This window comes from Onychostoma macrolepis, chromosome 10 (genome assembly GCF_012432095.1).
Source record: "Onychostoma macrolepis isolate SWU-2019 chromosome 10, ASM1243209v1, whole genome shotgun sequence".
NCBI classification, from domain to species: domain Eukaryota; kingdom Metazoa; phylum Chordata; class Actinopteri; order Cypriniformes; family Cyprinidae; genus Onychostoma; species Onychostoma macrolepis.
In genome coordinates this window covers 16,747,058-16,762,332 of record NC_081164.1, presented here as the reverse complement: position 1 = coordinate 16,762,332, position 15,275 = coordinate 16,747,058, and the positions used below count along the sequence as shown (strand labels likewise).

The 15,275-nt window shown below is 36.4% G+C and overlaps 1 protein-coding gene across 1 annotated transcript; it reads left to right on the top strand.

Annotated features, from left to right (window-relative positions):
* Positions 1-4,222: 4,222 nt before the first annotated feature.
* On the top strand, positions 4,223-6,643 carry ccl19b (chemokine (C-C motif) ligand 19b). Its single transcript, XM_058789599.1, has 4 exons — positions 4,223-4,894; positions 5,114-5,234; positions 5,333-5,445; positions 6,220-6,643. The coding sequence occupies exons 1-4, from the start codon at positions 4,816-4,818 to the stop codon at positions 6,240-6,242; spliced, it is 336 nt and encodes a 111-aa protein (XP_058645582.1). The 5' UTR covers positions 4,223-4,815; the 3' UTR covers positions 6,243-6,643.
* Positions 6,644-15,275: the final 8,632 nt, after the last annotated feature.

Here is a 15,275-nt window from a genome sequence, read left to right as displayed (position 1 = left end):
GATCACTGGTGAAATGCAGCCAGACAGTTCATACTGACAATATTATCTGAAATCACTTAATATTAAATTTAATAATAATGTTAACTTTGCTAACTTTGCTGTAACTAATGCTTTTTTTGTAATACAAAATAGCATTTAACTTCACCCAGGCCGCATACTAGTAATTGTATGGGTAAGGTTTGCACCTACGTGACACTGGAAGACATTAAAACTCATAAGCTTCAGGGCATCAGCGATAAGAATCAAACTTTTTGGAGACCTGTAGATTTCTGTGGTGAGTTTATCTTGTACGAATTCCAAACTGATCTGGCAACTGTGCAACCTAACTGCGGGAATAGGCTTTTTTTTCCCTATTGAAGGAACGTAAATTTGAGCCTCTAGTATAAACAAGCGCTTTGAGTCGTGGGCGTGCCTATACAAGGAAGATGAATCTTTTCCATTCACCATGAGCACAATGAGATGAACCTCCAAATGAACAGAATGTTTTGTTGCTAGAGCCCCTTGCAAGTTAAACAATTTTTGCCAATTACTAACCGCAAATATTTCATAACTCCCACTCTGAAGTTATAACAAGTCTGTATTTGTTGATAGAGAACAGAAAAAAAACATCTCTTTCAAATCTACATCTGTTCTCAGTGTAAATGAAAACCAACTATTGTACAACAGCAGATGATAAAAATCATATAAATACTGAATAAAGAAACTAACATGTTACATAAAACAATTATTGTATAACTGGATGAATGTTATAATGTAATATTTTGTTAGTAATACTAACCCAGTGATTTTAAGGTCAAGTGCTGTCAGCATCAAAATGATTATTTTTATTAAAAATAATGAAAATGCAGTTCATTAATGCACTTAATTCAATACAAATTTTTATGATGAGCATTTTAACATTTCTAAAATTAATTTTTTGGCTGGCCTTAAGTCAAAATTAAAAATGAAGGGAGAAAAAAAACATTTAATTTGCATGCTTGAATGAAAGAATGAATGGAGATATATATACACACACACACACACAGTGGTGTGAAAAAGTGTTGGCCCCCTTCCTGATTTTTTTTTTTTTTTTGCATGTTTGTCACACTTTAATGTTTCAGATCATCAAACAAATTTAAATATTAATCAAAGATAACACAACATGCAGTTTTTAAATGAAGTTTTTTATTATGAAGGGAAAACAAAATCCAAACCCACATGGCCCTGTGTGAAAAAGTGCTTGCCCTCTAAACCTAATAACTAGCTGTGCCACCCTTTTCAGCAACAACTGCAATCAAGCGTTTGTGATAACTGGCAATGAGTCTTTCACATCGCTGTGGAGGAATTTTGGCCCGCTCTTCTTTGCAGAATTGTTTTAATTCAGCCACATTGGAGGGCTTTCAAGCATGAATGGACTGTTTAAGGTCATGCCACAGCATTTCAATTGGATTTAAGTCCAGACTTTGATTTGGCCACTCCAAAACCTTAATTTTGTTTTTCTTGAGACATTCAGAGGTGGACTTGCTGGTGTGTTTGGAATCATTGTCCTGCTGCAGAACCCAAGTGTGCTTGAGCTTGAGGTCACAAACTGATGGCCGGACATTCTCCTTCAGGATTTTCTGATTGTGTGCAGAATTCATGGTTCCATCAATTATGGCAAGTCATTCCATCAATTATGGTAAGTCATCCAGGTCCTGAAGCTGCAAAGCAGCCCCAGACCATCACACTACCACCACCACGTTTGACTGTTGGTATGATGTTCTTTTTATGAAATGCTGTGTTGGTTTTACGCCAGATGTAACGGGACACACACCTTTCAAAAAGTTCAACTTTTGTCTCATCAGTCCACAGAATATTTGTCCAAAAGTCAGAATGATGTGTTGCTCTTTAAACATGCTTCATTTGGTCAAACATGTTCTATTTAAGTGATTTCTTGATTCAACAGGTCTGGCAGTAATCAGGCCTGGGTGTGGCTAGTGAAATTTAACTCGGCTTTCTAAAATAACGTGGTTAATCACAGTTCTTTCATGATTTAACAGGAGGGGGCAATTAATTTTTCACGTAGGGCCAGGTAGGTCTGCACAGCTTTTTTCCCTTAATAAATGAAATCATCATTTAAAAACTGCATTTTGTATTTACTTGCATTATCTTTATGTAATATTAAAATTTGTTTGATGATCTGAATCTTTTAAGCCTAAACCCGGAAGCGTATAATATTTACTTGCCGGCAACCCGCCAAAATAAAAGCTTGCTGATTTTACGTTTGAAAATTATGAAAATTTAAATTTAAATAATGATAATAAAAATATTAGCCTTTTATTTTTGTTTACTATAAAATAATTGCATTTGTATGCAATACTCCCTTTTTATTTTAAAATAAAATGGTATTATCACACTTGATTATTTAGTTCATTATTTTTAGTTAGTTATTTTATAAAAAAAAAAAAAAAAAAACGAAATAAAGTGCAATAATATTATCACTATTATTAATACATTTTTTTAGAGTTATATTTTATGGGTCAAACTACATGCCATAGCCCGTGTGAGGACCAAACCAAATCTCCAGGTTCTCATATGAGAGCCAGGCTGAAAAACTTATGTGCACGCCTGTATATAGTGCTGTCAAATGATTAATCGCGATTAATCACATCCAAAAATGTTTTTGTTTACATTATATATGTATGTGTACTGTTTACATAGTGTATATATAATACACATATACAGTATATATTTTGAAAATATTTACATGTACTGTATATACATTTAAATTTTTATATTATATATAAATATATTTAATATATAAACATTATTCTTAAATATATGCATGCATGTGTTTGTATTTATGTATACATATTTATATTAAATATACACAGTACACACACATATTATGTAAACAAAAACTTTTATTTTGGATGTGATTAATCGTTTGACAGCACTTTCCACATATGGTGCTGTAACACGCACAAAAAAAACCACTCATCGAGAAATTTTGACTAGCCTTCAATTAGTTTTGATTGTCTGTAGTTTCCTTATCACCTCCTCATCAGACAAAGCAGCTTGATTACTGTGTGATTACCTCTGGACCTGCTGAAGTTACTGCTGCCCAGGTGGAAGTGAGCCATCATATAGGAAGTGACACGGCATGTAGCTCATTCCCTGACAATCTTGAAGTAATGAGTGAAAACTGAATGCAGCTGTAGTTAGAAATCAAACTGCTTGAACTCAATAGAGGATCAAAGTCATCTGCTCCTCTCTTCACGTTTCATTAGAGCTCAAAAGATACACTCAGATTCACAGCACAGAATGAAGAACTGGCTGTGTGTGGAGCTATAGCCCTTGAGGAAGTTTTAATTGAGCAGAATTTCAGGATATGGGCAGTTTTTTTTATTTTTAAAACAGACTTTAGTTCTGCGTAATTAACACATTTCCGAGGCCTTCAGACATTTTGCTGGCTGTATTCCATATATTTAGCGTCCACATGTAGATGCACGCCTGAAACATAACACTGCAGTATTGCCAAAACACAGGAACACAGGCCATTTCTGTGCACACTTCAGCTGCTCTGAGAGAAATGTAGAATACAAATCTGTAAATGAATGGTAATTCTAACAGTAGCATAAAAATACAGGTAGTCAGCAATGCTATTAAAAAATACTAAGCAAGTTACATCATAATCTTCCAAAAGCACTTACCTGTCGGCAACAGCAGGTACATGTTCATGCAGCTTTTATGTTGGGTTACAACCAAAAACCACATGAACCCACACATTAGTAGTGCTGTCAATCAATAAACTTGTGGTTTGGTGAGAATTTGTCAGCTTTGAAATTAAAATGTTCTTTTCATAAGTGTTAATATGTTACATAAGAGTCATAAAATGGTCATTATCATAACCATAATGACTATAACTGGTATATCATCTCATCAGATATCTATATGCAAAGTGTGTTAATAATATGGTTACTCAGATACTGCAGACATTGACTGGCCAGATATATGTAGATAAGAGCAGTTACAAACCTCAGTGCGGGGCGGTTGAATATTTTATTTTTTATCCCGGACGAGCCCCCACATTTATGTTACATCTCCAAGGCAGTTAAGGGTATAAGAGACAATTTAACATAAAATAAATAAACCCCAGGTCTTTTAACCCTGGTATGCTGGTACAAAAAATCTAAGGACAAAGGAGTTACAATAAATATTATTATTATTATTATTATTTTGTTTTATTTTAAGGTAATTTAATTTTAAATTATTTGAACCCACTCATAAATCAGTGTGGACACTTGAGCAATTGTGAATTCAATCCAGATCTGCATGCACTTTTTGAAAAAGATTTAAATATTTTATTTTATTTAAGTACTTTAATTCACTCAAAAATCATTGGGGACACTTCTGATTAAAAGGCACACAAAATCTAAAAATTTGTTACTTCACACTACTATTAGCACTTTAGAATTTAAGCAACATATAATTTGTCCCAAAGCCATATGCAACCTGTTCCTTCCAGCTATGAGTGACATTGGCTAATACGACTTTACTTTCATCACGTTTGTTTCTCATGAGGCAGTGACACTGATAAGCACATATCAAAAGCCCAGAAAACATGTCGAAACTTTCCCTCCAGTTCAGATGAAGGATCTCCTGGCAGGCGCCACCATTTCCAGTTAACAAAAGAAGGTGAAAGGGCTCTTTTAATAGGGATAGATTTACAGGAAACGGTTGCCTTAAAGCATAAAGAAAGTGAAAGTTTGTGAAGAAGCATATAAAGGGCGTGCAAGCAGCGGTGAGGCACATATCTGCTGAGCACAGGTGAACGAACACATACAGAGGGACAAAATGATGTTCTCTAACGCTCTGACATTATGGACAGGTGCTGTGCTTATATTGAGCATCAGTCTATGGAGCTGCACAACTGGTGAGTCAAAATGTACAATTATTTAGCAGTATCCTTCTGCAAGAAATTTATTTGAACTTAAAAAATGTAGTGTTTTTTACAATATGCATATTCAATATACAATATTTTTTTACTTTACCTTCTGCAAATATGATCTCTTAATTTAAATGATTTTTTTTTTAGGTGAGACTGTTGATTTTGCAAATGTTTAACATTCTGTGCACTGTTTAACTATCACAGCTCAGAACGATGGGGCAGCAGATTGTTGTTTAACCACCAGCAACCGGCGCATCCCACAGAGGGTGGTGACGTCCTTCACCATTCAGACTGGTGATGGAGCCTGCAGAATTCCTGCCACTATGTAAGTCGCATTACACGCATTTCAAAATGCCTCCAAAGTGCTGAAGACTTCAAGGTGTATTTGAGTTTGCATATTTAAATATGAATGAATTTCCACAGATTTGTCACAAAGAAGGGCTTTAAGCTCTGTGCACCATTTCCAAGTGATAATAACTGGGCGAGCAAACTGATCGAATACATACTGGCAGGACCTGTACCCAAAAAACCTAAAGGTACGTGTTTGTAGGTATTTCATAATCAAGTCTTGGTACTTAAAAAAATATAAATGTACATGCATGCTTTTTAGTTCTGTTTGCATAACATAAGATTACATTTATAATACAACACCTAGCAACATCATATAACACTTCAAACACAGCATAACATTTAGTGCATAATATTTAGAAGAGATAATGTTGCAACATTTACAACATAATATAAGTCACAGTAATGTTTTGAAAATAATATGAAAACAACAACATTTAGAACAACATAACATATAACATAACATAACAGTATAATATTTAGGTAACAGCATAACATTTAGGACTCATAACAATGCAACAACAACAAACTAAAACACAACACAGTATAACATTTTGAACACAACATTGCATAACAACATTGCATAAACACATAATATAACATTTACAACACAACACAGCAACATAATAATAACACTTATAGCAAAATAACATTTAGAAGACAATGAAATGTAACAATAACACAATACCATAGTACATAATACACAACAAAAATATTATATTAACACAGTGTAACATTCAGAACACATTTTAAAACGCATAACAATTTGACATAACATAACAACAACATTAAACAACACATCACATAAAATAACATTTTGAACATAAAACAACACCACATGGAATTACATTTTAAACATTACGTAACAAAACAAATCACATAAAATAACATTTAGAACATAAACAAAACATTACATGAAACAACATTTATAACATAACATTCTTTTTTCTCTTTTCTTACAGGAAAGAAGCATAGACAACAGTAAGCCATCACAGATTATGCAGGTCCAGCCTGCTCTCACTTTACACGCATGAATGGGACTGATCCTGGAACAGATCTGATATTAATAGTAAATACTTAATAGTAAATACTCATTCTCAGGTTTGCTACATGAGTACTCTAGTGGAGCAGGTCAAGTGAATCTATTGTCATAGGAATAAGCTTTGCAAGATAATGAACTATTTTTGAAATGTGAACCCTTCCCCCACTGGTCTACATGAAGAGATTTCAAGCTAACTAATTTCTAATTTCCATCACTTGTTGAGTTTGTATTCTGTCTACTTGTATAAAGTTACTGTGTTTCCTGAGCCATTGAATAAAAATATTTTGTTTTCTATATTTTTACTTTGTATTTTGGAATATAAATAAAAGCTTTTACATTTTAAATATGACTTCTGTTTGCATGATTTTTTTTTTTTTCAAGTTACAGAAAAAAACAAGTATCTGAAATGAACAAATTATCTTAAAAATCATTCTTTCAATCAAAATAACTAAATATATATATATATTTGTCCCATAAAAAAAGGTATTGTTGCAGCAACTACAGGGATTATGTCCAGCAGATGTTCTATATCTTATGCTAATGTTCAGTGTTGGGAAGGTTACTTTGGAAATGTAATAGGTTACAGATTAAAATGTATTAAGTAGTGTAACTTTTCAATTACTTTATTAAAGTAATGTAACTGATTACATTTGATTACTTTTTGATTACTTTTCTAATGTTTTCAACTGTTAATCATTTTCAAACATGTAAACCAGGCAGGGTAAATCCAGAAGAAGTAAGTCTAATTTTTTATTTTTTATGATTATTTGCCAATCACCTTCCACAGAAGAGAGGGGCGGGGTGAGCGGAGCTGTTTTTGACAAGGGGAAAAAGGGTGTTGTTTTTCAGGACCACTGAGAGCATTTCGAGAAGACCCTAAAGAATCATACCAACTTGTGGAAAATGGGCATCCGATGTCCCCTTTGAAGCACAGCCACCACAAAATCAGACATACTTTAAAATCATTCTGAGGTTAAATACAGATTTAAAATCATAAGATATAGTTTAATAGCTATAATACTGTTTTTGAAATCAAATCTTTGCATAGCTATGACAGGAAACACTGGAATCTAACAATGCCTTAGAAAAAAAACAGTTAATCTTAAAAAAAATAAAGCATATAAACCCAAATATAAAAGCTGTTGGATAAGCATGTTATAAACTTCTGAAACACTGGTGTTTCATATTTTAGAAAAGTCACTGCAATTTATGAAAAAACTCTGAATTAAATCTGTATGTGGGAGTGTGTGTGAAAAAAATCAGCTGTAACCTCCTTTGTAATCATTAACATTTTCATAAGTAACTAATTTAATTACATATTTTTTTCTTAGTAACTGTAACTGATTACAATTACTTTTATTTTGTAATTAAATTACGTAATTCTGTTACATGTAACTAGTTACTCCCCAACACTGCTAATGTTGCTGTGATTGTAAAGAGGTCCTAACTTTCACACATGCTCTGCATCTAAAGTAACACTCAGCATACAAATTAGGAGAGTTTAAGCAGCTGAAGTGACCTTTAAAATGGTTATTTGTGTAGGAAGCATTTAACCTCTAGACTACAATCAAAGGGTATTCAAGCCTGTTTGACGTAGCTATAATCTTGTGCCACCATTGATTATATAATAGTTCTAAATAATACACCGCACACTTAAGCAGTGAATCATTTCAGTAGCCCCTCATTGCAGAACAAAGATCCAGGGGGCGGGGTTGGATCCACATCTAGGGGGTGGAGATGGGTAGGTTTAGGGGTGGGTTTAGGGATCAGGGGGTGGAGACGGGTAGGTTTAAGTAAATGTAAGGTGGGAGGAGTTGGATCCAACCACACCCCCTGGATCTTGTGTTCTGCAGTGACGACTCCATCATTTGGTCATGTCCAAACTGCAATATGAACACTTCCCCTACAGGAAAATAAAGTCATGTCAAGTCAATTTTTATCTGTTGAGATTTTCACAAAATATATTGTTTGAAACCATAAAAAGTGCAACATTTAAACAATTATATGACTTTTCTGTTGTGAATATATTGTCACATCAGCTCTATGCATGTGGTAAGTGAACACTGACTGTGTTTCATATTGCCGTCACTGTCATCTCATCAGCTGGGCGGTAATCCAGAACATTGCTCTCAGCTGTGAGATGAAAGTGCAGATGATTCCAGTTTTCTGAAGGATTAGGAGAAAGTTTTACCCCATGGACAGCAGCACTGTACACACAAACACATACAAATGTGCACAAAAATACCCAGAAACCCACAATCCAGATGCCCCAGAATTCTTTGCAGCCCTCCAGCATAGAATGCACTGATCACTGAAGTGAAAAATCACAGCAATCTGCAGAGGGCCAAACATGTGAAAAAAGACTCAGACAGATAGATCAACACTTTTTGACTTTTCAGTTTGTGTAAATCCACATGGGGTTCAGAGGATAATGTTATTATCCAGAATAATTTCACACTTGTCTAGCACAAATATGTCACTTTGTTTCATAATTACAGTGTATACGTTTTTCTTTATTTACCCCAAAAAATGAAAGTGAAATGTGACAACATGCCCCATAGGTGGGGTGCATCTGAGGGGCGTGTTGTAACATGATCATATGACAGCTTAAAATGTTATCTGATCTAATGGAAAAAACACACAAGACAAACTAAAATATTTTGTCAATGATAAAAATTATTAACTTTTTTTTTTTAAGAATTAAAAATAATCTAATTTTGGAGTTTGAAAATGAACACATTGCAACCATGCTTGGGACGGGCCCTGATCTCAAGACACAGCTATACAGTATTGTTCAAAACAATGTGGGCAAATATATGAAGAAACACATTCAGACATTCAGAAAAACACAGAGATACACTCCCCACCCTCCACACACAGCTCTCAAAGAACACAAGATCAACATCAAAGTATTACTATTTCAAAATGCAGCTCCCACATTACATCTGAATTGAGTGTTTATTCATTTCATTACAATGATCTAACTATCAATTGATACAACTACTCAAAATTCTACGTAACTGTTGCATTACTCCTGAATCATACTTTTTTATTGAAAATTATGAACAACATTACATGTTTACATTATGAAAGTGAAGCAACTGAGGACTCAGTATGTTCAGGTGTGATCGGTTTCAAGATGCCTGTTGTTGGGAGAAAAGAAAATCATATATATCTATATCATTGTTATCAGTATTTGTTATTTTTGGATGAGGCAGGCTTTAACCTGGCCAAGAGATGGAGGAGAGGTTGAGAGCCCAGCGGTTGAGAGCGGCCCAGGACAATGTTCGCTGGGGGCCTGACCACCCCCCACTGAATGTGATTTTGAGGGGCCCCATAGCAAAATCAGTGCAAAGGGCCCAGAATTCCTAGCAACGGCCCTCAGTGCAATGGCCAAACCCACAAGACAGGGTTGAAAAAAACATAGAAGAGCAGTGAGGAACTGAACTTTTCTAATATAATTTTTTATTTTTTTAAAGTTTAAAAAAAATTTTTTTTTACCTGCTGTGAGTTGATTATTTCATCAATAATTTTCAAATGTTTAATGATTCCAGTGTCTGCACTTTTCTCTCTTGTCTATTACAATGATATACGAATATGTAGAACCATATGAAAGCTGCATCATGTGTTTTGAACAACTATATTTAATGATGATAACAACTACACAGTGAAACTATGGGTCTCTTGTGTGTATGTGATCTAAAGTAATGTTCTCATGATATTTCATAATAAATGAGTATTTTGAACCAATGCTTCTGCAAATGCTTCTTTAAAGATATGAACTCAATATGCAAGGTTTTGACCATTGGACAGCCTGTGTTACAAATAATGACTGTTTTGAGTTGTTGATAAATGACATGAAGGTTCTCTTATTAGTGTAAAAATGATTGTAAAAAACTGTATTAGAAAATAATGCACACCGAGGTGGTGATGCGGCCATGATGCGAAGTGGAGTTACATCTCAGGGGTGCATTATTTTCTAAGAATTCAACAGATCAGAGTCAGTTATTCCACTTATGAATTTAAAGACATTCGTCAGGTTTTTGTCCTTAGGCTCCTGTGAGTAGGATTAATTTCTTACGCCCCTGCTAAAAAAAAACAATAGAAGCCCAATAGAAACCATCACAGATATTCCAGTGGTTTCCATTAAAATAACATTATGAACCATTAACTTTTTCCAGTAAAACCATTACAAAATTCCTTTTTGTAGTGTGTTTTGGGCATTTTCCCAATAGTATTTAACACCCCACCAATAGAATCCATCACATACCAGTAGACACCATTATAGTTTTCATTAAAACCAATACAATTCCCATTATAACCATTAAAACCATTACATTTTCTATTGTGTTTTGGGCAGGGATCTATTGTATTTTTCAGCAGGGGCATCTCATACAACACCTCCATTGCTAATTCCAATACTTTTTAGACCTAGTAATGGAGGCTTGAGCCATTTTTAATGCAGTTAATAATGAAACTACTAGACAGAGAGAGAGAGAGAGAGAGATTAAGCATGTGAATTACATGCATCTCTCAACACTATTTGGCAGCATTGTTTCTACTAATAGCCAAACTGCAAGTTCATCTTCTTCAAGAACAGCACTGTTATTAGTGAGAAATGACATATAGCTTTTAAGTTGCTTAACTTTTTTAATGATAAAATCGTCAGAGCAGCGCTAACAACACATTTCAGTGCACGTGAATGTCTCCGTGTGTGCGAGACTTCGAGAGTGTGTCTGTACTATGTGTGTGCATTTGTGAGGGAGAGAGCTTGGGAGAAATAGACCGCTTTGCTTACATAATAAAATGTAATTTTGTGACAAAAACACAGAAATAATTAGTCTTTTTTACCACATTGTTTACTATATTTATTTTCTTGATCAGTGTAATTGTGGGTTTTGGTTCTTTTGCTGACTAGGCTGAAAGATCCTCGTGAAATAACTGAAATCATTTGTTGAAGTGATCTGGACATAATGCGGTCAAGACCTGCATGGAACTAATTTTGCTGTGCGTTTTGCTGAAAATTTTAGATAATTTTCATCAGCCAATCTGATTCAAGCATTCAGCGGCCCCATAGTGTAATCATTGGTCATTAAATGTTAAACTTAAGCCCTATTTGTACGGAAATTGTTTCTCATATGGACGTCTGTGAAAATAAATTTACATATCACCTCAGTGGTAAAACTCATGGATTCGGATGGCGATTTAGAGGCCAGTTCTATGATATAGACCTTTTTCTGAACGCGGAAGTCTCCCCCGATTAGAATGGTGCTTTACATTTCCGGTTTCTAGTCACATTTACATATTTTCAGAGCCGATAATATAATGTGAAACCTATGATTTAAATTTTTTTAAATCATGTGGCACCATTGTTTCATCATTTTAGTGTCGCAATGACCGTCTTTTTGCAGTAAAGGACCAGTCATAGTTCAGTGAGTGGGAAGATGACATGAAGCGATGGGAGTTTAAGCTGCATTGAAAACAGATCGAGTGCACATACAGCTCCCGATCGGGGTGAAGTTCATGGGATTTTGTACACAGAATGATAAGAGCAAACATTATTTTAACATGTATTATTATTTCACACTCAGTATTTTAACTTAAGCACTGCAAGTGTTACCGGTCTCAAACAGGGAGAGATGAGAGCTAGTAACTGTAGGAAATGATGAGATACACACAGATTAGAATCTGCAGCGTTCTGGTGCTTTCTTTAAAGGCTTTGCCCTTTGACCAGAACATAAATCCCTCATCGTTCTAGTGTAATGCGCCACCTACAGGCATTTTACAGAAGACACTAAAACTCATATAACATTTAGAACACATTTTTAAAGAGTCTCTTAAAGAATAAATCTGATGGAGGAGAGGAAAAAAATAATAATTTTGGGGTACCCAGTATTTCTCAATTTTCAGTCTATTACACTCTCCCTTTTTTTTTTTTTTTTTTTTGATGACTCCTGGCATCAATACTAGGTCAGTCTATCTTCTCTCAGTCAGTCATCTAAAAAGTCCAGATAGGTATTGGTTGCCACCAAGGAACTGCATTAACTACTTGGTAAGTCATTGGAGTTCCCGAAATAATGAGAGTCTGAACTGTATTTAACTGACTTTGACTGTAAGTTGGTTGACCTAAAATGTCATAAGTCAATCTTTCTTTAGGCTTTGCTTGTCTGTTTGATCTTCTCACAGTTTCTTGTTCCTCTTCATCAACACTCACACATTGCTCATTTTGCTTTACAGGTAATTCTTGACTTGACGGTAGCATTTCTTCTGGATACAGCTCGACAATATCCTCCTCTTCCAGAACCTGCTCCTCACCTTCTGTTCTGCCTTCCTGTGTTGCAGAAGGATAGAACTCTCTTGCGATTGGCCTTAACTGAGATCTCTTTTCAGTCTGGGACTTTTGTGATAGGTCAACATTGTCTTGATTGTCTATTATCACTGGTAAGTAGGGATAGTACCATTTTTCCCCATCTGAGTTTTCCTCTTCTTGATCCTGACTCAGCTCTTTTCCTTTTCTCTTATTCACTTGTCTTTTCTTTACAGGTACTTTTGGAGTGTGGTCTTCAATGGGTAAGTCGTTCACTGGTAGTAAAAGGTTTCTGTGTAACACTCGAATTGTCTTTTTACCTGTTTCAGGCTGAATCCGATACACAGGCCCCTCTTTGATTCTCTCCACCACTTTGTGCACTGGTTTTTCCCAGTATGGACGAAGCTTCCCTGGACCCCCTCTCTCAGATGAATTCCGTACTAGAACCCAGTCACCTGGCTGGAGAGGTACTCCTTTCACCTTCCTGTCATAGTACTTCTTTCCTTTCGCAGATGATTTTTGACTATTTTCAGATGCAATTTTATAAGCTTCTTGCATTCTGGATGCCCATTTCTGCACCAACGTCACATGACTTTCTGTCTCTTTTTATGGTTTTAGATTAAACATCAGGTCAATTGGCAACCTGGGAGGTCTTCCATACAGCAGAAAGAACGGTGAGTATCCAGTGGCTTCGTGTCTGGTACAATTATACACATGAACCAGATGTGGAAGGTGTTCTTTCCAGTCAGCCTTTTCCTCTTCCTCCAGAGTGCGAAGCATCTGCAATAAGGTACGGTTTAGTCTTTCGACTGGGTTACCCTGCGGGTGGTAAGGGGTAGTCCTTGAATGAGAGATCCCAGCCAGTTGTTGCAGTGTCTGGAACAGGTTATTTTCAAATTCCCGTCCTTGATCATGGTGTAATCTCTCTGGATATCCAAAGCGTGGTATAAAATCCTGAAAAATTTTCAAAGGCAAGTTTTCCCTGATTTATTCTTGGTGGGGTATGCTTGTGCAAAGCATGTGAAATGATCCACCAGAACAAGTATGTATTCGTACCCTCCTTTGCTTTGCTCCAAGTGTAAATAATCAATGGCGACCAATTCAAAGGGTGAACTTGTGGTAATCGAACCCATAGGTGCTCTCTCAGGAACATTCGGACGCTTCTGTTTGATACAGTTGCACTTCCTGATCACATATTCTTCGATTTTGTTCTGCATGAAGGGCCAATAAAATCTATCACGTGCTAAATGGGTGACCTTGTCAACACCAATGTGACCCATGTTGTCATGGAGGTTCTGCAAGACCAGTGGCTTCAGCTTTTCAGGTAGGACTAGCTGTTTCCGATTACCCGAGTGTTGGTACAGAATTCCTTCTTCTACTATTAGCTTGTTCCACTCCTGTACCAGACGCCTGGTTCCTCTGGTCATGGCCTTCTTTTCTTTGTTGTTTGGGATCCAGCTGCTTTCCTTAAGCTTGATCACCTCCTTAATACTGTCATCATCCTGTTGTGAAGCCTTGACATCCTCCTGAGCCATTAGGGATACCATCTGCCCTTCCAACATTTCCTTTTCCACATCCCTTGCGGTGCAGAGAGTCAGTGACGCCACCCACGGTACCTCTTCTTCAACAACAGCCTTGCTCCCTTGCCACATCGCTGACACAACCTCGGAAGGCACCGCTTCAGTGTAATCACTCAGGTGGTCTGTGAGGTTAAGAGGATATCGTGAAAGTGTATCTGCATCTGAATTCTGTTTACCTGGTCTGTACTTAATATCGAAGTGAAAATAGGACAACTCGCCGACCCAGCGATGACCTACAGCATTTAATCTGGCAGTACTCAGTACATAAATCAATGGATTATTGTCCGTGTACACCGTAAATGTTGGAGCATAGTACAAATAATCTCTGAATTTGTCACAGATCGCCCACTTGAGAGCTAGAAACTCCAGTTTACCAGAATGTAAATGGTAATTGCGCTCTGCGGGGGTCAATGTTCTTGAGCCAAAACCAATAACCCGAAGTTTACCTGCTTGTCGCTGGTAAAGTACAGCACCTAAGCCCTCATTTGATGCATCGGTGTGCAATATGAAAGGCAAGTCAAAATCAGGGTATACCAGAATTGGTGGACTGGTAAGCATCTCAATTAATTTTGACAGAACAGCTCGATGTTTAGATGTCCACTGAATAGGGGTTCTCGATGGCATTTGTGCTTTGGCCCCCTTCCCCATCTTCTGTTTACCTTGGTTGGTCTTTGTTACTTTCAGAACAGTCTCTTCCTTGGGGTCCTGCAGGAGCTCATACAGCGGCTTTGCTAGCCTTGAGAAATCCTGGATGAAGGATCTGTAGTAACTTAGAAACCCTAATAGAGTTCTAACTTCCCCCACTGTTTTTGGTTCTTTCTTTTTCAGTTGCAGTACAGCCTCAAGGTCCTTTGGGTCAATCTCAATACCTTCTCCTGACACCATCCTACCAAGGTATCTGACCTGCCTTTTGAAAAGTTCACATTTCTTTGGTCGGAGTTTGATGCCATACTCTCGCATTCTGCAAAGCACTTACCTGAGGTCATCAACATGCTCATGAAAGGTTTTTGAGTAGCAAAGCACGTCATCCAGGTATGGAGAACAACACTTGTCTCTGATACCCTCTAAAACACCCTCCATGCACCTCTG

Bases quoted from the DNA above. Each gene is read 5' to 3' on its own strand.
- ccl19b (XM_058789599.1), top strand. From the start codon at position 4,816: ATGATGTTCTCTAACGCTCTGACATTATGGACAGGTGCTGTGCTTATA. The intron at 5,235-5,332 runs GTAAGTCGCATT...GAATTTCCACAG, and splicing joins TGCAGAATTCCTGCCACTAT to ATTTGTCACAAAGAAGGGCT. The intron at 5,446-6,219 runs GTACGTGTTTGT...CTTTTCTTACAG, and splicing joins TGTACCCAAAAAACCTAAAG to GAAAGAAGCATAGACAACAG.